The sequence below is a fragment of the Cibotium barometz genome, chromosome 21 (genome assembly GCF_041138505.1).
Source record: "Cibotium barometz isolate CiBa-2024 chromosome 21, ASM4113850v1, whole genome shotgun sequence".
NCBI classification, from domain to species: Eukaryota; Viridiplantae; Streptophyta; class Polypodiopsida; order Cyatheales; family Cibotiaceae; genus Cibotium; species Cibotium barometz.
In genome coordinates, this window is record NC_141066.1 from 47064372 (window position 1) to 47088245 (window position 23874).

Genomic DNA, 23874 nt, shown 5'->3' on the forward strand with positions numbered 1-23874 from the left:
ATTAAACTAACAAATATCCAAAAAAGATTTAAAATCCAATACATAATGTCAATGGAGTTTACTTATCTCCATTATGTCATTTTGGCTTTGCCAAATGACATTTAATAACTGCATTCAATCTATTTGTTGTTGCTCTAACTTGACCAATGCTAGAGCTTTGGACTTTAGCTACGGCACTAAGTTTATTTGTTGCACTTCTAACATCAGGAACAATATTATGCAAGACAGTTATGTGATCTTTTTGAGAGTTCTGAAGATTTTCAAGAATGCCTAAGATTTTATCTTGTGTTCTTTGAATGGAAGAAATCTGATCCTGCAAGTGTGCTAGATCATTTTGCACCCTTGAAAGGCATCCACCTTCCATTTCCATTGAACAAATCAATTCCGCAATAGTATCAACAGAAGTTGTATGCTTTACTGCAGCTCGACTGCAAGTAGCTTGGACTTCTTGTAACAAATCAATGATACGCTTCTTTCTAAGAGTTGATGAAGCCCTTTGTAACACCCGCTTGCGGCACTTAGTTTTGTCAATGCCCGTTGCTTAGAAGAAGTAGATTCAATGGTAAAGGATCCTGAGGTCCTCTTCATTGGTCTTTTGGTGGTAGCTTCTTTTAATGAACAACTACATTTGGTATTAACTGAAGAAAGTGTAACAGGAAGCTTTCTAGCGACACCTTTTGCTCCACGTAGATTTCTAGGTATAAGTTTGCTTTGGAGTAGAGAAACCTTGGCCAATAACAATAGAGGAGTTGTTGCTACCCTCCGTTCTCTAATAATATGCTGCAATAACCAAAGGAACTAATTTGATCATTTTAATGAAATACATTTTTTCCACTTAATATTTTTAAAGAGAGAGAGAGAGAGAGAGAGAGAGAGAGAGTTAACAACACATACAAAAGCTTTTTAAAAGAAAGAGAGAGAGAGTTCACACTAAAAAAGATGGTTTCATTCAAAATAGATGCTTTTCAAAAAATTGACAAATCCTTCATTGAGAAATTCTTCATTAGTAAAAAGCTGGCATCATTTCTATCAATGGTCTCAAACATTTAGAGGGCATGTGTTGTAGTCTTTGATCTAGCTCTGACATGGTCTTCCTTTCACTATATCTCAAATAACTATCCTTCACAATAAATTTGATGTGCTGAACCTGGTTGTATGCATCTAAGTCTCCCCAGTCTGTTTCATACTCCTCGCAATACTCCTCGCAAAAGATACAAATTTGAAAGATCATCCATGATATAGCATACACATCAACATCTTTTGTACAGACATGCTCATCATCTTGACCTAAGAGCTCTGGAGCTAACCATGGTCGAATATCAATATCTTTTCTATGTGGAGTTTGAGATACGTGTTTTTCATATCCCAGTCTCAAAGCCGTTTACCCCAATCATCAATGATCCCAATTCTTGGTTGGTTGTCTTGAGTAAAATCCAACATGACATTCCCAGGGTGAAGATCACAATGCACTATGTTGTTAGCATGTGCAAAAGCTACTGTTTGTACCAAGGCATGAATCAATGATGGGGCGTTGAAGCAAAAGCAGCGAAGTCGACATTTTTCAGCCTCCGACAACACAGGGGGCAGTCCTCTATCAATGCCCCTACCACCTCCCTGAAGTTTTCTAATTACTCTGACACATAAGTTCCTTTCTCATATGGCAATGATGCATGTTACTAATTGATTTTCCATTGAAAAATGGGAATATAGCGATCCAAGGACTTGAGAAAGTATGTCCAATGCTACACACAATCCCTGCATGTAGTAGATCTACACTAACCTCCTTTTCAAAAGATTTGAGTCGAACTTCAGGGGCTCCAAGAAGATACTTTTTAGCTGCATAAAAGGTACCCGCTGGAGAGAAAGAGATCCCTTTGATGAGTACTTTTTCGCACACCCCAAAGCTACCTTGTCCTATTGTATCAATAACCTACAGTATTGCATCTCTTGGGATACGAATAGAGAATGTGCACTCACAATTACGTAGAGTGCTATCTAGGTAATTTGGAGGAGGGCATTTGGGTACTAATTCTCTATTCTCTATTGGTATTGCAATCATGAATAGCTTGCTGAGCACGTATCTTTTTTGAAGGTTGATATTGGGTGTCAATTTGTTGTGCACGCTTATTCTTCTGCTTTTGACTATGCCATTGATCATCCCACTCTCTTATTCTATCAAGGTCCAAGACCTTTGGTAGGCTATCATGCAAATCTCTGACACACTTTCTCATATTTCCTATTATGGAAACCACAGATTCGCGTGCCGTATTTATATCAATGGGATAAGCCACTTTGGATTTAGCAGCAACAAATATCACCTCATTGATAAGATTATCAAGGGAGATTTGATTTTCGGGGATATGGGAGATTTCATTTGTTGAAAGATTGGTGATTTTGGTGCACATAGAGATTCTTAAAGCTTTCAACAAAGCTTTCTTCTGTTCTTCGGCCATGGTATCTATCAAAATAAATAAAAATATTTAGTCATTGTTTTGGTATCACGAAAAGTACAATAAAAGTGTTTTTTTATACAATAAAAGTGTATGAGACGTAATATTTTTTTAATATAAAGAAACAGGAATCTTTCACATATCTATTGAGAGAGAGAGAGAGAGAGAGATGCCTAAATTTTTAAAAATAGACCTATATGACCAAGTACTAATAAAGATGCGTGTAAACCTTAACAATGACACATATAGCCAAATTTATCAATGTTAAGATTGTGTCTTCTCTAACCTAAAATAATGTCTTCTCTAACCTAAAAAAGACAACACTTATCTTAGAAGTGGCACTCATTGTTGTCAAATAATATGTCTAAGAACCAATAAAGATACGTGCAAACCTCAACAATGACACATATAGCCAAAATACATGGCCTTGTATCAATGTTGAAGTCTTATCTTTTCTAGTCTATACCACACCACAATCAACAAATTTTAAAATAGACACATATACACAACACCGAGATAACCTAGAAAATTTGCACGCTAAGAGAGTAAGCATGTTTGTTTAGACGCCACTATGTTTTTTCTTTTAACATGCGGACTGTGCTTTCTACTTTTGTCTTAGATGTCTTAGAATAATAAAACATCAAATCAAACATACAATAAAAGCAAATCTCAAAATGCCATATCGTGCAATTGGTTTATGGACTAATGTGTGTTTTATGTGTCTTGAAGCCTTTCCAATTAGCCTTGTGGACATACACTTTAAAAACTAATTTTGTAAACATATCTACACTTATCGAAAAAGACAATCACATTTTTTACTATAAAAAAAAATCTTTTCTTCTTCTCTCTCTCACATTTGAGACTCTCTCTCTCTCGACACCGCCCCTCTGATGAGCTCAAGCAGCCCCTGCTCCCATGGTTGAATCGCCTCTCTTTTTCCCACGTTAGAGAGAGAAAATAAGGTGGCTATGGAGCTGACACCCGAGAGCATGGAGATAACGGCCACTGTCACGACGCTGTGCACTGGCTTCCTCGCCTCCTCGCTCCATGCCTTCTCCGAAATGCTTGGCCACACCGCCTCTCTCACTCTCGTCAGCCTTGATTTGGAAGCAGGCAAGTGTCAATTAGTCTACGGTTATCACATACACACAAACACACACACACACACACTCTCTCTCTCTCTCTCACACACACACACACATGGGCTGTTTTTCCCCTCTCTCTCTCTCTCTCTCTCTCTCTCTCAAAAAGCAACCAGCTAGGCCCAGCTCTTCTCAGCTTGCTAATATGCATATCCGATCATCTTCAGGGGAGGCAAATATCAATCTATGGTCCTTCACACTGCTCTCACCATGCACAATGCGTGAGTTTCAATTCTTCCCTTTCTCAGACTCTAATTAAATTAAACTTTTAATGCGGTCACTGCAACAGGCTTGAGCTTAACTCTTCCAGCTTGAGCTTATGAAGCAATATATACAAAATGACAGAAAAAGTACATATAATAGATAGTATACGCAGAAGCCGAAAATGAGCAGTAAATTCAACCTGCCATTGTGGGGCGGAGAAGCGAAGGGGTCGGATTGTTATAGCACAGTGTTATAGCACAGCGAAACTTTGGCACCGCCACCCCCTATAGAACAGCCTGCCCTGCACGATGATCTTCTCCTATTTCTACAGCAGAACCTCCTAGAAAACAGAGACTTGATGTGGAGGCTTGAGAGAGAGAGAGAGATGGCTCTGGCCAAAAGCACAGAGACACGCACACGACACCTTTAGAAGAAGGCTGCTGTACCTGAGAAGGAGGCTGCAATGAGCACCTGAGCATCAACAATGAGGAGAATGAGGGCTGATATATATATATATATATATTTTCTCTGTCGGTGAGAGAAAGAGAGATAGAGCAGAATCATCTGTCGGAGAAAAGGCCATATATATATATTCTCTCTCTCTCTCTCTCTCCTCCTTTAACGGTTCCTCACTTTAATATATATTTCACTCACTTTAATATATATATATATAAGACAGTTTCCCTCACTTCAACATAGATTCTTCTACACACTTACCTTTTTCCCGGTTGAATTTCTTTTTGTTTTTATCTTATACATCTTAGGTGTTGACACGTGGCATCTTATCTTATACATCTTAGGTGTTGACACCTGGCAACCTGAAGATGAATTTTTTTTATCTTATACATAAGATACATAAGATGTGAGAAATTCTCCTTTTCCCTGCATGTCAAACCGGCTAATTTGGATTTCTAAACACCTGAGTTTCTAATTTGGGTGACACGAAAATGCAGGGACCTAGAGTCAATAGATCAAGGTAAAATCTTTAGGCTTTGAAGCAAACAATAGATGTGCAAAGCCCTTTAATTTCTTTGATGGCCCAAAATTAGTGTCCCATTTGCCCAAACAGGGTAGGCTAAGTGGTCTAGTGTGTGGGTCTCTATTGCCTTCACATAATTGTCCAAAAAATATGTATTCCACTCAAGATCTTCTGAAATTCTTATATTTAAAGGGTAAATGAATACATATGACCCTTATTTGTTAGAATCATTGGTTTTCATCCATGCATGTATAATTTGTGTAGGTATATTGAGCAATTGCTCTGTGTGTGAGTGTTTGTGTGGGGTGTTGGGGAGGGAGGGGCAGGGGGAGATATCGGGCAGCACCCGGTATCAAGGTGCCACGTATGCAACCATGTGCAAAAAGGAAGGGCAGGAGCCAGGGATCAATCTCATGACCTGGCCCCTCAAATATAATGTGCTAAGCACTCCACCCTTGCGCACGTCTTTAGATGATGGTGAAGCCACTGTGTAATAAGCAGGAGATGCAAGTGTGTGCACCTCCTAGCCCGCTCCACAGTGCTCCTGTGCGTGCATATGCAGGTGTGCACTTCCACTATGAAATGTGGAAGTGTGTGTTTTTTTGTGCGTTTTTGTGTGGGCGCAGGGTGTAACTACCACCTAGTATTTGAGGTAACTGCCAGGTGTCAATGACACCTCGATATCTAACATTAGCGCTGTGTGTGCTGAGAGAGAGAGAGAGAGAGAGAGAGAGAGAGAGAGAGAGTGTGTGTGTGTGTTTAGCAGGCATATTCTGAGTGAGGAAACCTCTCACCTTCTTTAAAAATAATGTTGCTCCAGCTCAACGTAACAGCAACGGCATGGTGGTAGGGTGTTCTCCCGTTTCTTCTGTACTGAAAAACAAACCATTAGTATATTTGTATGAGATCAGCTACTACAGAAGCAACAATGAATTCATGTGAAAATGCACAAGTAGGGAATTTAGGGAAAAGAACCTTGTAAAGGCAAAGAGAAAGCTTGTGTTATTACTTCAATGCGGCATCCCTCATTTGCAATGCAAAGGATAGCTATCAACCCAAGCATGAAGTAATATCTAGATGTTGACTTTCGATTAGATTTGTCACCAACCCAATTTGAATCACTGATGCCAACCAGGATTAACTCATCTTGTGAGCTATAAAATAAACTCAAGTGTAAAAAAACCTTTAACATATCGAAAGACTCTCTTCACGAGTGACGACTGTCCAATGTGAAACTTTGGGTTTTGTCATAAATCTGCTAAGGTATGACACTACATACATAATGTCGGGTCTTGTGAAGCACAGGTAAAGTAAACACCCAACTGATTGCCTGAAGAGCAAGGGATCAGCATCATCCTCATCTTCACACTTATCTAAAGTGTGTCCATACATCATGGGAGTACAAATAGGTTTAGAATCATCCATATTGAACCTCTTTAGCATCCCCTCGACATATTTACGCTGTGACATATATATATTGTCATCTCTATGTATGAATTCTACACTAAGAAAGTAGTGGAGAATCCCCATATCTGAAATCTCAAAAGCAGATTGTAGATTTTGCTTTACTTGCACAAGCTTTTCTTCACTATTATTATCACAAGAATGTCATCTACATAAAGCACAACAATCATTATTTTCTCATCATCAACAAGTACATATAATGTGGGTTCTGAAGGATAGTTTTGAAATGCATGGCTAAGAAAATGTGAATTTATTTTCTTATGCCATGAACGTGGTGCCTGTTTCAAACCATATAGAGCTTTCTTAGGCTTTCATACTTTACGCTCCATGCCTTGTACTACAAATCCAAATGGCTATTCTATAAAGACTTCCTCATCCAAATCACCATTTAAGAATGCAGTCTTTACATCTAGTTGATATACATTCCATGAATTTAGAGCTACCATAGTTGTAACCAATCTGATGGTGGTGGTCATACATGCACTTGGTGCAAAAGTTTCATGATAGTCAATTCCTTTCTTCTATGCATACCCTTTTGCAACCAATCATGCTTTATACTTATTAACACTGCCATCAACTTTACGCTTAGTCTTGAAGACCTATGACGTAGTCACTCTCTTCTTTTCTATAGCCATGTCCAGCTTTGTTTGCTCACTTCTTGTCTGGCCTTGTAATACATCACTTTGTTTTGCATCTTGCTTGTTTTTACAACCCATTTTGGCATGGTCTTTGCTTTCCCAATGGCTTTGTCATCAGAAGGCTCATTACTTTTTCTTGTAAAGGTAACTTTACATGACCAAGTTCATAATCACTATCCACAAAAGGGTCATCAACATTAGATAAATCAAGAGTCTCAAACTCATCAAATATAACATCCCTGCTTGCAAATATCTTCTTGGTATGCACATAATAGAGTTTATAACCCTTGCTATTGGGCATATACCCTACCATGACTCCTACTATGCTTTTCTCATCAAGTTTCTTCCAGTTTTGAGTAGGTACATATGCATAGGCTTTGCTTCCAAAAACAAAAAAATAGCCCACATTTGGCTTCTTGAAATACATAACTTCATAAGGTGTTTTATTCAATAAAGCATGTGTAGGGCACTTATTCAAAATATGTGTCGTAGTTACAACTACTTTAGCCCATAGAATACCAGAAAGATCCTTTGCTTTCAGCATTGTATGTGCCATTTCCATGATTGTCCTATTTTTATGCTCGGCCACTCCATTTTGTTGCGATGTATAAGCCATGGCTAATTGATATTTAATTCCCTTGTGATGCATAAAGTTACCCATGTCATTAGAGAAGTATTCTCCACTATAATCAGTAGGCTATATCTTTAGTTTCCTATCCAGCTCATTTTTGCGACCATTGCAAGCCACTGCTTAAACATTTCAAGGACTCTTTGGAAAAAACCATGTAAATGGTGAGGTATCATCAATAAACGTGACAATGTATTTGGAGCCACCTAGGGACACTGGCAGTGATCCCACTACATCACAGTGTACTAAGTTAGGTACATTACGTAAATTCACATGTTTATCCAGCTTTGAAAAAGATAAATGATGGATCTTTCCTTTCATACAACCATCACATGGCTTATCCATCACACTAGCATGCGCTGTTAGCTTAGCCATTCCACGAACCATATCATGCTTTTGTAGATTCAAAAGACCATCAAAGTGCAAATGACCAAAACGAGCAAGCCACAATTCAATACATCATTATCAGTAGTTGCCATACTAGATGCACATCCATGCAAATCTAAATAAAACGTACCATTGTCACTTATAGAGTTGAAGTGATAAGCCTATTGGTTTTGTCCAAAATAGTACCAGCATTGTTTTCAAAGTACACTTTCATGTCTGCTTTTATCAAGGTTGAGGCTGACACAAGATTTTTCCACAAATCAAGTACATATAGCACATTACATAGTATCAATTTTTTGCCATTATATAAGTCTAGAGTGACATCACCTTCACCTTGAATCAGATGGTGAATACCATTAGCGCATTCCAGAATTCATTTGGCATCACTCACTCCTTTGAACATGCTAAAAACTTGTCTACATGGGGTTATATGCTTTGTAGCCCCACTCTCTACATACCACTATAAGTTTGACATTACAGCAAGACATGTATCTTGATTAGATGTCTTGAATGCAAACAATGAGCACATTTTGAATTCTATAGCATTAGACTCTGCCATTTGATTAGCTTCTACAACATGACCATGTTCAACTTTCTTTCTATTCCTGCAATTCTTTGCTAAATGCCCATGTTTCTTACATTCAAAACATTTACCTTCATCTGCAACTTCTGTGTTCATTTGCCCAATGTTCCTATTTACCACCACAATAATGACATGAACCATTTTTCTTCTCATATTTACCATGGTGAGAGGTGCTACTCTCTTGCATATTCCTTGACACATGCTTTTGTACATTGGATTTTCCCTCTTCTTGTGCTTTCTACATGTGCTTATTAGCATAAGCATGTTTACCCCCATTGTGAGAACTATCCATATTTTGCATATGTTACTCTTCTTCCAACAGTAAACCAACCACAATATCAAAGGCATTCACATCATCTTTGTCAGTCGTAATCGAGATAACAGTAACAAATGTGTTAAAGTCCTCAAAGATATTTGTTAACAAATGATTAACCAAAGTTCTCTAATCAATAAACTCATCAAGAGCAATTAATTCTTCCACAATGTCGTGTATACATGTCACATAATCTGTAATGGACTCTCCTGCATGCATGTGTGTATATTTAAACAATTTGTTGTGCAAGTGCATGATCTTTGCTTCATTTTTAGTATGAAACAATCTAGAAAAAGTATCCCACATAGCTTTAGATGTCTTGCATGGACGTACATGTGTGAGTACCGATCATTTACACAATAGCGTAGTCATTGATCGAGTTTTACTCAAATATTATTGGAAGCACAAGATTCCAGCCTAGTCAATAGAGAGTTTTGGTTGCCAAAGCTAGAGTTCACAGCTTACAATGTGCCTTCCATAATGACACTTCCTGTCACAAAGAGGACCTCAAACTAGACACAAAAAGACTCAAGAATCAAGGTGGAAGGGAAGAAAATCAAAATCACATAGATGTGCTCCAACCTCTAGTCCATCCAAGACAAAGGACAACTATGTGCAAACATGTATCCCTAAGGAAACCATATCTCAAATATTAGCAAAGACAAAGATTTATTTGATTCAACCTTAAGCAGACAAATGAATATTGTTAGGTGTATTATTCGAGAAGATCTCCTTGGTACACAAGGCTACTATGAAGGGTAGTCAAAAGTATGGTTGTTAAAGACCATGATGAAAAATCAAATAAGGAGGAAATACTCATGAGAAGATACAACAAATGCTGAAAATTTTAAAAAAGAAAAAGAAAAGAAGTAAAATGGAAACAACACAAAGGCTGAAAATACGTGTCATCACAACTGATGATGACACAAATCACAAAGACAAGACCATTGAAGGAGGCAATCAAGAACATCTCAAGATAAATGACACTAATAAAAAGGATCATGACATGTAGAATCACAACACAACTAATCAAGGGCAAAACAAAGAGCCAAGACTAGACGAGTAGAAAACATAGAGTGAAGATAAATCATAGGACACTAACACCATGGTAGCAAAGCAAGCCCTTGCCCACAAAGAAGGTAATTACTCAAACCTTGCAACTTGTGAAGACTGCTACCTTCTTCTTGAAAGGAAAATAATGTTGAGTGGGCCATGAAGCTAGGGTTCAAGTAGATGATCATGCAGGATTGGGAAGCCCTAGTGATGACAGAAGGGGCAAAACAATTAGCTACAAAATTTTGTACCGTGGTTTTGCCAAGAAGAAATCCAGTGAGGGTGGACACTTGCCTGGTAAAGCAGGTGTTGGTGGGCTGACAAAGGGGATAATGCTGAGGTACCCACCAGTACAAGCAAAACCCCAAACTATGAGACTAGAGATTCAAAAGGCTTGTCAAGATAGGGTACCCAAGAAGAATAACTAATAATTACTCAAATGAACTTACAACCATTAGGGGACGGATGGGGTCTATAACCCTTTTACTTGGTAACAAATTGACTCTGATGATCCAAGATTCTTTTTGAAAGTGAAACATGAAAAACTCACTACAATGTTTGAATTCAAATTTTCCCACCAAAATTGAATTTAAAATCTAGCATGAAAATGTAATGTAACATATCTATTAAAAGCTAATCTATAATCTTTGTCAAATTTTGATTTGCACATAGAAGTTATGGATGTCTAAAAGATTAAAAACTCCCCCCCCCTTTTAAGAGAGAAAAAGTTCACAAAGCATCTTCTAAAGAATCTTTTTGACCTCTCTTACAAACCCAACATTCTTGTACATGGCACTTATCTATAAGCCTTTTTCCTAATCATGTTCTAATCCCCCTGGCAATTTAAAGGAACACTATAGACCCTATCCTTTCCCTAATGAAAGAAACATACCCAAAACTGAATCCTTTTGGGAGTGTTAGAAGCTATTGAATTGATCCAAAGTGCTATGTGCTATATCAACTGCTGATATGTCAAGCTCAACATGAGCTGGTAGTCACAACAGCTAGCCATTGAGAAATTTACTCATTGGCACATTTGGTGAGACTGACATGATGGATCTTTGCCAATGATTCTCTATAACTCGACTATACATTTAGACCACATATTGAGCTATGGCATACTTATTATGGTGGCTCACCTCACAATGGATTCACACTATGGACTGCTTGTACATATAGTACTCTAGTACTTATGTTGTATTTCATTAATCTTTGTTGTATTTGATTCATCTTTGTTATCACTTTGTTTAGTAGAGAAGAAGAAGAAGTTCAACCTTCCACATCTTGCATATCTTCTCCATTGAGTGCTTGCAAGTGTTCTAGCTCTCCTTCTTTCCCAAATATTTTAATGGTGTCAAAGTCCAGTGCCATGGGAAGCAGTACAAGGTCAAGAGCATTACCATCGATTATCCCTTCTATACAAGTGCAACACTAGGTTCGAGAGCTACGTTGGGGCCATTGGCAACGACATCCAATACATAAGCGAAACTTTTGCTGCCAAAAATATGTTCTAGGTGCGTTTTGGTCTCCGTCAGAGCAGAGAGTTAGAGGACGTTTGCATGGAGTACTGGTAAGTCGTATTCAGATCTCCTTGTTTCTAAATAATTCATTCTGATAGGTGAAAGGTGCACACATTGGTGTGCACATAGTGCTAGCATATGTATGTGATATTTGTGGCTCGTGCATAAACCACAATGTGTGTGTGTTGGATCACACTCAAATACCACTAAGAGTATACATCAAATCTATTGTGTTTATAGATTGTAGTCAAAATTATCTGGTTGCAAGTTACCAAATGGTTGGCATGGGGCCTTACCCTGGTATATTTATTCCTAAGGACGTGTGTTAAAAATACTCCATGGTAAGGCCTCATTCCAGCCATTCGCTAACAAACATTTACAATCATGTCTCTTAAGATTCCTTACCCCTACTTACCAAGTTTCATCCCCATCAAATATCGAATGGCTGGGCCTTACTTTGGCATATTTTGTTGGGGTGGTAAAGCCCATTGTGCCATCCCTAAGTAAGTGGGCGGCCGGACACCATTCTTTGTAGTCTAACTAATAAGGACTCTTTCCAAACCCTATTCACTCATTGTGACAAGGAGTCCACATCTTGTGTCTTCTTCTTCTCCATCTCTGTGCTACTCCACACACACACACAACACCCTCTGTGTGCACTCTTCAATGTCTAACACTCTAGTGTAAATCCAAACCCTTCAACTAAAGTGTGAAGATCAAAGACCTCCTCCACCTTGGCCACTTGTCTAAATGAAGCCAAATGATCGTACGATCACCCAACTCACTAAACTTCTTGACCCATTTTTGGAAGTTGGATGGTCTTGTCTTGTGATGATGGAGTGGACTGAAAGGGAAAATCTTGCTACCCACCAATGAGCCACCAATGAGTGATGGATGACTTCGGAGATAGTTGCTAGCTTTTGTGCATGAACATATCCAGGCACATCTTCATAAAGCCCGGCCAAAAACTATTGCTTTTGCTTCGAGAAATTTATCTTCTTAAAGACAATAGCTTTGAGATGTAAATCCCAAAACTTGTCTATGTAGTGCTGCATACTCTCTCCCTTTTCGAGCTTAAGAGCATGCCATGATGTTAGCACATCATCTTGAGCTTGGTCGCTTAGGAATTGCTTCATGATAGCATTCCTACATTCTTGCCAAGTTTTGGGCCGCAAACCTTGAGCTTGAAGACTCGCCCACCATTGACGGGCAGACCTTTGCATGTACATGGCCACATGACGTAACTTGGACTATTTGGTGAAGTGCTCTCCACCAAAAACCGCATCAAATTGTTGGATTAAGTTGAGTACTTTATCCGTGTTGCCATATGTACCATCAAATGTGAGAAAAGTCACATTCTTTCCACCCTCCTTGAATGTTTGAAGCTTGCGAGCTCTCTTCCAAGCATAATAGGTCCTTTTGCGCCTTCTTGGTATGCGAGTGCATGTGCTTGACCTCTCTTGTAGAGAACTCTCTTCATATCACCTTTTGAGAGTGAAGGGCTTGATGGAGGTGAAGGAGACCTTCTCCTTCGTCGATGAAAACGGCTTCTTTTACTTCTTCCACTTTTGGATGAGGAAGATCCATCACTTGAAGAAGATCTTTGCCGTCTACAATGGGAACGTCATTCTTTAGGAGCACTTGATGGAGATTGCCCCTCCCGTTCCACAAACATTCTTACATGCTCACTCCCTTGTGGAGAATCGGCTTCTCGTGGAGGAGACTTTGTTGTAAGAACCATGACATGAGCAAACATTAAAGCTTGAACCGTGGGCCTAAAAAAGGGATTATGTTGTGCTTCATGCAAGCTTTGAACTAAGTTCCTTAAGCCATGAGTTCCTTGTGTTGAAGCTTCATCTTCCTTAAAATTTACTTGATGCCAACTATGCTCATTGTGTGGAATGAAAGACATGATTCCTTCACAATATTCACTACCTTTTTATGAGAGTGCTTGGATCGTAGCTTAATTAGAAATTCTAATTTCAATTAAGCAACACCTACAATGCTCTGATACTAATGAAACCAAGTTTAATATAAGCTTCTTTATAGCAAATAACAAGTATTTACTCAAGCTCTTTTAGTAATGATTTCCTTTAATTTCCACCCTTAGTAGTGATAGCATGTGATAGGAATAACATAGTAGCTAATGCATTCATTCAATTATTTGTACACACAAACAACTTGCATTTGCATTCATTTGACTATTCACACACACAAACCACTAGCTCATGCATTCATTTAGCTACTCACATACACACAACCAAATAGCATATGCAAAACAAGCTTGCAAATCAAGAACTTAACACCAACAAACAAGATTGAGGGTCGGATTTCTTGAGGCCGACCCCCCCTCGAAAGGCTTTGTATTAATATTTTGCTCTTGAACTCTTTACATAAAGAGAGAAGCTTGAATTAATATATCTCTTGGACCATGGAGGCTAGGATCTCCATAACCCACCATGAGCATTTGGGCTTGTGCTTAGGACCTTGTGCTACGTTGTCCTCTTCTCAGAGCCTCAATGGTTATTCAAGCCAAGAGTACTTGCGAAGAAAAGGAGAGTCTTGAAGAGGATTTGGATGGGAGCTTGAGCTGGAAGTGCTCCATAGCCTATGTACTTATCTACCAAGGGTATTACACTAGCATAAGCATGTAACTACTAGCATATGAGTGCTTGAGCTTGAAGAGCTTTTTGAGAGCTTTCACTTGTGCTTTTTCACACTCTAATTGTCCTCTTAATGAGCAAGATAATCCACTTTTAAGAACTCAAATTGATGAGGTGGAAAGCTGATACCATTTTTAGCATCCATGTGGCGGCTTAGAGAGAGGTAAAGCATGGGTGAGTCATGGGGAAGGTTGGGCGTCAAATCCCTCCTTCCCATTTTCATAATTCTTTGTCCATGCGCCCCCTCTTGATACCTCACGTAAGCCGTATTTTAGCCGTTTTAGGTCCTTTGGAGGCCCGTTTGCACTTCGTAAAATTTTGGTGAGATCCTAGGAAAATATTCCATGCACTTTTGAAGTAAAATTCACATTTTGGCACTTCTCTTTCCTTGAATTCACTTTCATACATGCCTCTTTGTCCATCCATATGTGCTTTCGTGTTCCTTTTCTCTCTCAAATGGCCACTTTTAGAGAAAGAAAAGTCTTGCTAAAGCACAACATTCATCAAACTTTAATTTTGATGACACATACCAAGATTCTATGTGGCATTTGATGAATTCCCACAAGTTTTCAACCTTGGTTTTCAATGGCTAGTCTGTAGTACTTGCATAGACTAAAGTGGGTCATCAAGTAGTGAGGGCTAAGATGGGGGGAAGGGAGTTTCATTAACCCACCTTTTATGTTGAGCAAAGGGCACTATCAAGGTAGTGTTTTCAAGAGCCTCTAGTGATTGGTCATTGCTTCAATATTAGGTGGTTAGATAAGTTGGATACAACTCTACTATGCATTGAGATCGCTTTAAGGACTAGCATTAAACAAGCTAGTTAAATGGAATGGAAAACCTCAAGAGGATTTTTATGTCAAAAAAAGTTAGTTCTTGCAAGTCACATCTTCCCTAGATATATTTTTTAGAGCAAAAACTTCTCCAAAAGGGCAGAGTAATGTCAAGAAAAGTGTAGGCTAGGCTGAAGAGGATCACTATATGTAAACCCTCTATATCATGTGCATTCAAGGCCTAATTACCCCCCCCCCCTTTTTGTGTAAATTTTTTATGAATAAAGTATACCCTTTTTCTATTCAATCTGTAAATATCCCCTTTATATTGTGCCCTTCTATATGTAAAGAATGTGTAAAAAAAGGATTTTAAAAATGCCTTCTATTGAACTCACATGTTAGGGTTACATATTTTAAAAAGGATTTGGTGGCTACTGAGGGGAAGGGGGGGAGTGGAGGGGGGTCACATTGTGTAAAGTCTCTATATCTCAGGCCTATTTTATAAGCCCCCTATCTGTGAACTTATCATGAATATAGCACACTCTTTCTCTATTCAATCGGTGAATACCCCCTTTAAATGGTACCTTTTTTAATGTAAAAAATGTGTGAAAAGGGATTTTAAAAATCCATACTGTTGAGCTCATGTGAGGGCAGCTAGGAGGTGATATGCCGTATTCTCATCTTGTAGATATTGGGGAGGCTTGAGAATGGATAGGACGTACAAGGGTTCTTTCAATTGCATTTTAAAAGCATGTGGCATTACAGAATCTACCAAGAAGGGAAAATAAACTCACTCATGACACAATTGTCTACAAAGAGTGATATTGTGTTAGTAGGGAGCACACTCTTGTGGACATGTTGAAAAGAGTGGAGCTCTAGCAAAAAATAATATATTCTTCAATGACTTCAGGTTCCTGGTATTTTGTCTCTTGAAGTGTGTTAATCACAAAATATGCACAATAGGGCCAAGGTGAGTTCTAGCAAAGCATAATATGTTCTTTGGGAGATTCAAGTTCTTGGTATTTTGCCTCTTCGAGTGTATTAATCACAAGATATGCAAAATAGGGCCAAGGTGAGGAAGCACTAAACTATTTTTAAATCATGAAGCATGGGGGAATCCTTCCAAATGTAGTGATATTTTAATGCACAATGCCAACAAATGTTAAGAAAAGTCTTGTTAAACTAGTCCACAAAGGTAGGGACATGAAAGAGGTTAAACAATACAAACCTTTGACTGTGTTACGCACCATCTAGAAGGTGATGGAAAAAGCTCTTACTTTGATGGTGGTCAGGAAATATGTCTCCAAGAAGAAAGTGCACAAGAGGTAGTATGGTTTTGTTCATGGTAGTTCAATTCAAGAGGCAATCCTCAATATAGTGCTAGCCCCATTGATTGGGCTTCAAACCAAAAAGAGCATTATCTTATGTTGAGTATGGAATTGGAAAAGGCACCTCCAAAATTTTAAACGTATCATGTGAGTTCACTGGGAAGGGTATTTTATTTGATAAAGTTTGAAAAAAGTTTGAAAAAAGTTCACTAGGAAGGGTATTTTATTTGATAAAGTTTGAAAAAAGTTATAAGATTACATTTACAAGAGGGGGTTTTATACGGCACTTTGAAAAATGAAACTTGTAAGTTTCTTAAGGAAGAGGGATCATTCATTACCTCATAACATTTAAGTAAAGGGGTTTTATTAATACCCTTTGAATGCAGGTGATATGGATATTTTCTTATAGGTGCACCCCCTGAGCTTGGGAGTCCATTTTTCCTGTGATAGCTGAGATGGACTTTGGGTTGCAATTTTCAAAATGGTGAAAACTTTATTCAGTTGAATGGTTATATTACCTCTCCTTTTCTCATTAAGAGATCAATGAGATAGGGTTGCCTCTTAGCACCACTATTGTTTGCTCTTGACATAGATGCCCTTCTCAGGAACTTGGACTTGCTCTTACAAAAAGGTACCAGGACTTTACCTTTACCAAATGGTGAAATTTTTGTCTCCCATAGATGATAGCCCGTAACATTGTGAACTGTGAAAAAGAAAGCATACATGCCTTGATGAGTGTGTACATGAGGACTTCTCTAATGTATCAAGCTCTAGAATTTCACACCACAAAATTGAGGTGCTTAGACTTAGTTTTGATCAGAGGGTGCTTGAGGAATGTGAGCTAAAAGAAATTGGAGCATGAATATTTTTTATCATAGTGATGGAGTGCTTGAGGAATGTGAGCTATAAGAAATCAGAGTAGTTAATGTAATAAGATATTTGGGGTGCCTTGTGGGGCTAGGGAGGATCATTAAAATTATTGTTCTATGTGGTTTTTGGAAAAACTAAAGGCCAAGGTGGATCTTAGATCTCAAATTAAATTAAGCATGGTAGGTAAGTTAGTTGTTCTCAAGCATGTGCGTTATGTCATGTCTGTTTATATTGCCTCATTGATCAAGTTTTCTTCTAATGAGTGGAGCAAGGTTGTAAAGGTTTTCAAGAACTACATGTGGACATGGGAAGACAAATAGGTTTGGGCATTTTCTCATGGGGATAGATATGTACAAGAAAGGTAGATGGTGGTTGGGATCTGCCTACCATTATGGACAAGGTCAAGCAATTACTGTGCAAATGGCTAAGCAAGCTAAAAGGGATTATCAACCATAGGCCTATATCATTAAATGTATGATTGAGAGAGCTCAAGTGGCTAGAAATTAGTGGCATGGTACATGCTAGCTGGAAAAGTTGATTGCGCCAGGAGGCGGTTGCAGGATCAGGGTGCCCAGTTTTGTCCACTCAGGCACCCTGTAAATAGTAAAAAAACAGGCATTTATTTACCTTTAGTGGCCAATCTCTCCTAGCTAACGAAGGAATTTCCTTTCAAATTCTTTTGTTGGAACGCCACATGCAAAGTTGGGAATATAGTTGCATAATCTAATTAAGCATTATATAGTTAAAAGTCCTCATTTCATTAGGTACAAGCTCAATGTATACACCATGTCCCAAATTTGGGCTTGTTCCATAAAATGCTAATATCTTTCACATATAAACTCATATGAGATTTCCACTTTGCATCTTAGATCTTCACATAATATAGAGCTTAACTCAGTGATTTTTTGAGAAATTTTTATGCTATTTGTCTATTTTCTTTAAATATTTCAAGTTCTTTAAAGTGTTATAATACATGCCACTTTTTGCACCCACAATAACTACCACTTAAAAATGCATAATCTTGTAGATCAAAAGAGTGGTAGATAGTGATACATTGGTAGAATGTGATGGTTAGTCAAAATTGCAAATCCAATGGTTTGATTTTTAATGATCTCTTTTCTAAAATTCTTACAGGCTATCAGAAGACCTGCAAATACTAATAATCTAATTAGTAAAATTACATTTTTGATGTAAATCATCTAAAACCTATAGGGACTAGTGTACTTGTATTGGTGCATCTATGGAAAAAAAATTACATCACTCTAAGTATGGAAAGATTATTTTTTTATTGTTTTATCATATTTTTGGTTAATTTTGATAAATTGGACTAATTTATATTAATTTAAGTTATATTGGGGTTAAATTTGAGTGTATGTATATTTTCTATTAGTTTCTTGATCTCGTTTGAAGTACCTTCCCCCCCCCCCCAAATTTGTTGTCCAAGAATTGTCCCAGTCCAGCATAGACAGAACTAGACATCCTGATCTTGCAACAACCCCACTGGGGGGAGGATCAAGATCAAAGGGTTCGTCTTTTTGAGAAATATGGTAGAAATCTGGAAGAAATTTTTGTCAAATGTACAATGGTGGGTTAATTTCAGAGGGGATTCTGCCTTGAGTCCAATTCTATGGTTATCTAAGGCATTCATGAAGGAAGAAAGTCCTATTGTTGAGTGGAACAAGACACTGGCTAAAAGACTTCATAATAAAGGAATCAGGAAATTTGGACACATATGGGACAATAACATAATGAACCAAAGAATTCCAGATAGTCCACAAAGTGTATTGAGTAGCAAAAAGATAGTTTTTATGCAAGAAGTGATTAACCATATAAGAGATGATTGGCCAAGATCTCCTTTAGCTCTCACTAATCCAAAGGTCAAAAAGTGGGGTATTGAACAACTGAGACTAGATAAGAGGATCAAATTAAGGAGAGCTTTTAATGTGTGGGCATGCTCTAATAGTCATGATATCTAAACTATCTAGAATGTTAGGAATCATAAGATTCATGGTGGAGGACCTTGTTATATTGAGTCTTCTAGAGCTTTTGCTAAGACTTTATTGAGGCAAGCCTGAAGTCTTTTGTTCGACGATGGGTAAACTCACTAGACAAAACATAGCTAAGTTGATATCTCCTCATGAAGCGTCATACTTTTCTTTTGAAGTATAAATAAATCATAGTTTGCATTTTAAAAAAAGAATGAGACCACAAGTTGCCACAACAACACTACATTAGAGAAAAACCCCAACATAAGTAACTGAGACTCATGGTGCATCATCAACCTCAACAATACAAAATGACAAAGATATTCACATGTTTTATTTTTGAACAAAATAATGGCCATCTTCAACACTAGTATCAAAAGAGCTATTAGGGAAATGAAGGATGTTCACATTCTCATTTGTTTAATACATGCAAGGGAGGATTGTTTTGTTGAGTCCCCATTGCCATACTTTATGTTTGGATTTATTTTTTTCCACTCAGTTAAATAGGCAAAAATGCCTATGACTTGATGGATGATATTCAAATGGTAATAAATGTGTAACTTTCTACTTTAAAAAACATTTTCTAATTCATCTATTTATTTTCTTAAAAATGCTTATATTACTCACACACGTGAGGAGAGGGCATAGTACCCATGGGATCCCCCCTATCCCAAAAAGCAAGGGAAAGAGCATCATGTAGGGTACCCATAACAAGGGATATGACAACTGAACACCTTCCCAACTGGAATACAAGTGGATGATAATTCATCTATTTCAAATTGTCTATTGCAATGGTGTTTTTTATTACAAGGGTGTTTTTTATTGTGAAAAAAAGTTGGCAAAACTATCTCCCTGAGGTCTAGACCAGAGCATACGATATGCTTGTATAGAAAAACGACCATGACCTAATTTTGATGGCAATTTAGAACTTTAGGCATCCGTTTCAGATATTTTGGTAGGGTTTCTCAATCACATCTACAGGTATGGTTTGCATACATGGTCTCTTTTGGATCAGTGGGGTAGACTGGCGATGTTCTTTATGACCCAGAGGTGTACAACACAAAAGCAGATATGTTGTACTACGATAAGATATTTCTGAATCAAGTAAAGGTCAAAAGAAAAACTCGCTTTTCAAAAAAAAGTTATCTATGAGAGAGTGAGAGAGCATGTGTGTGTGGCACCAGGGATTTTTATGAGCGGGATTTAAATCCTTCTCACCCAAGTGTGAACAAGCCACTCAAACTTTGAGTCGGATTAAGCCTTTTCATTATAATTTGAGATAGCCTATTTCCTTTTATCACACTAAGCTAGCGGAAGTAATCCATATATACATATGTATATATATAGATATATATATATATATACATATATATACTATATAGATATTATATAGATATATACATATATATACATATATATACTATAATATATATATATATGTAGATATATATATATATATATATGTATATATGTATATAGATATATATATATATGCATGTGAAGCCAAGCACCTTTACATAAGGCTTCCTTTGAAGCTTTCAAAAATATCAAAGGCTTCACTGTGAAGCTTTACACCCAATTAATAGGATTCACTTGAAGCCTGGAAAGGCCTTGAAGCACAATTTTGCTTCAAAGTTAAGGCCTGACTGAGGGTATGTTTAAGAGTAGGCTCTGGTAATGTTGAAGTAAATAAATGATAACCAGTGCTGCAATATGTAGTACTCTCCTCTTGAGCAGTAATGGAGAGTTATTTATGTGATAGCATTTGAGAATCATTTATCAGGGACTTCTTAATCAAAGAACATATATGGAGCAGGCTAATAAAAGTATTTAGATCAATTTTATGGCCGCAAAGAAGAGTTAACACTCCTAAGAAAAAAGGAAAGCAAGATAAGAAAGCAAGACAAAACATTAGACAAGAAAGCAAGGCAAACTAGTAAAGAGTAGAAAAAAATAAAAGTCATGTACTACAAAGTATGGTACCACTAAAACTTTGAAAGAGGGAAGAAAATAACTTTTTTTTGTTTTTTTAAGTTAAAAAAAGACAAAAGAAAGGCAAACTAGTAAAGAGTAGAAAAAAAGAAAAAAGAGTAAAGCATCACCAAAACTTTGGAAGAAGGAAGAAAATTACTTTTTTTTTTGTTTTTATAAGTTAAAAGGAGACCATAAATGATAAGGGACTTCAATCTTATCATCGGCCATATTTTTTTGAACTAAAGACATAAAATCCTCATCCCAGTCATATCCTTCATAAGAAAAAAGGCAACATTATTGCAAAACTAAGGAGAAAATTCCATGAGCAGTGAATAAATGAGGATGAGCTTTGGAAGACCATAACTCCACACTATTAACAAACTTTGAAGAATCGCTTAGATCATCACGACCTTCAATAGACAACTTCATCAAAGCATCCAAACTTTTAATCTATAATCGATTTCTTAACTTGGTTTTTATCATAGTGCATGCACTAAAACCTCTTTCACATATTGCTATGCTACAACATTGGACAAGAGCAACTTGGCATATAGACAACACATTAGGAAGTGCATCTCTCCATAGGCTATTACATGCAATGGAAGAAGTTACATCTGGAAGAGTGTATCTTACCCATTCCCATAAAGCTTGATGCTTGTACTTTACAAACTCTCTCGTGAATTCATCAGGATCAATCACTGCATTGAAGTCTTGAATATTAAGCTTTTTAGGTGAACCATAAAATGAAACTATTTGTTCAACCTCACATGAACCATAGACCTTTAAAGCCCTCTCTAGCATTGGATGTTGAGCAGGCACAAGCACCTTAATGCACCTTAGTACAAAAATATCTTCAAACCTTGGATATATATGTATATATATATATATATATATATATATATATATACATATATCTATATATACACGTACGTATATATATATATATCTAGATATATCTATATATATATAAGTATATATAGATATATCTAGATATATATAGATATATGTACGTATATATATACATATATATATATATATATATATATATATATATACGTACATATATCTATATATATCTAGATATATATAGATATATGTATATATATATATATATATATATATATATATATATATATGCATGTGAAGCCAAGCACCTTTACATAAGGCTTCCTTTGAAGCTTTCAAAAATATCAAAGGCTTCACTGTGAAGCTTTACACCCAATTAATAGGATTCATTTGAAGCCTGGAAAGGTCTTGAAGCACAATTTTGCTTCAAAGTTAAGGCCTGACTGAGGGTATGTTTAAGAGTAGGCTCTGGTAATGTTGAAGTAAATAAATGATAACCAGTGCTGCAATATGTAGTACTCTCCTCTTGAGCATCTCCTCTTGAGCAGTAATGGAGAGTTATTTATGTGATAGCATTTGAGAATCATTTTTCAGGGACTTCTTAATCACATTATTACACAGGTTCATTATCATATAAATGAACGCGAGACATCGCATTATTCAAGTTCGGTCATGCACAGGTGTGCGAAATACAGAGGAGGTCATTGGCAGAACTTATCGACATAGAGCCTAAACCCCAAAAGGAGGTCATCAGCACATGTAGACGTTGTAGTCGGTGCTTCCCGTGGGGCAGGCCTTGGTCTCATCGGGGCCTCCGGGGTAGTAGCAGGAGCCGGAGTTGGCACTAGTGCACTGGACTGTGGGACAGTTGCCGTTGGTGGGAACCCCCGTCATGTCCCCATTGTAGCCCCCAATTTTGGAGACGTCGTAGTAGTCGTTGCCGCCACTGCCGGCTACTGTAATCTCGAATTGGGTGACCCCTGAGGGAGGCCCTGTGTTGCAAGCCTGGCCACTGCACCCTGTGCCTGTGATAGTCCAAAAGGTAGCACCCTGCCACCTAGAGTCGACGGGCACCGGCCATGAGCCGCCGGCACCTTGCTGCGAGCACCCTCCGCCCACGCCGTTGTTGGGCCCCCAGTACTTGAAGCACACGGTAGAGCCGCAGTTGTTGTGCATGGTTATTGTCGTGGCCTCAGCTCTCATCATAGCTGCATAGTATACACGCAAATTACCATCCATGTACTATACGGCATTGTATACTCACAAACAAATTACCTGCAGTATACACAGACGCACTACTATAACACAAATTACTAAGCCGGCCACTTACCGAAGCTGATGAAGTAGCACGCGGCCACAATTATCGCCACTCTAGCCATAGCTGCTGCTTCTAAATCGAACGTTCTTTGGATATATGTAAGCAAGCTCACAGGCACTCTAGTTTATATAAGCTGAGATGCATGCAGGCCTCCTTTTTCAAAGTACTGAGTTTTGCTGATCCTACCCCACCCATGCAGCCATTTAACGCAAACTACCAGCCACCACCTTGGAGCTTCTAACTTTTTTGAAACTTCGCGACACAAGAGTTCAACATCGTTTGGAAAACGTTATTCAAAATATGAAGAATCATTCAACGATATTAATTTGGAACGCAAGACTTTCCATGTACACGAAACAATGATTTAAGAAACAAGAGACCCGTGTTGAATTTTCCGCATCCATTCCCACAATATGCAAGTAAAGAAGAAAATTGATTGATGTGCCTTTTAGGTGAGGCCTTGTTTCCTCCTTTACTTTTGACAGTGTTGGGCTGTTCTTTTAAATTTTCCGCATCCATTCCCACAATATGCAAGTAAAGAAGAAAATTGATTGATGTGCCTTTTAGGTGAGGCCTTGTTTCCTCCTTTACTTTTGACAGTGTTCTAAGCAGCATGATTTTGGAGTGTGAATGCATCCCTGTAGCCCAAGTTTTAGCAACTGGTGTGTAATGGCCTCGTCTTTTTGATGGTCAAATTTGGACAACATTTTGAGCAAAGTTTGACATTTTCTTCATCCACTTGAGAGCTCTTTTTGC

At 37.8% G+C, this 23874-nt stretch overlaps 1 protein-coding gene and 1 long non-coding RNA gene across 2 annotated transcripts in view; one reads left to right on the forward strand and one right to left on the reverse strand.

The window, feature by feature from the left end:
* Positions 1-3847, forward strand: part of LOC147627251 (uncharacterized) — a 97500-nt gene extending 93653 nt beyond the window's left edge. The window contains exon 3 of the long non-coding RNA XR_015268538.1: positions 3755-3847. This is a non-coding gene — a long non-coding RNA (uncharacterized LOC147627251). The remainder of the gene's footprint in view (positions 1-3754) is intronic.
* An 18681-nt stretch (positions 3848-22528) lies between these two features.
* On the reverse strand, positions 22529-23273 carry LOC147627255 (pathogenesis-related thaumatin-like protein 3.7). Its single transcript, XM_086816179.1, has 2 exons — positions 23131-23273; positions 22529-23008 (listed from the first exon to the last, which is right to left on the reverse strand). Exons 1-2 carry the CDS (start codon positions 23177-23179, stop codon positions 22551-22553), a joined length of 507 nt encoding a protein of 168 aa, XP_086672305.1. The 5' UTR covers positions 23180-23273; the 3' UTR covers positions 22529-22550.
* Positions 23274-23874: the final 601 nt, after the last annotated feature.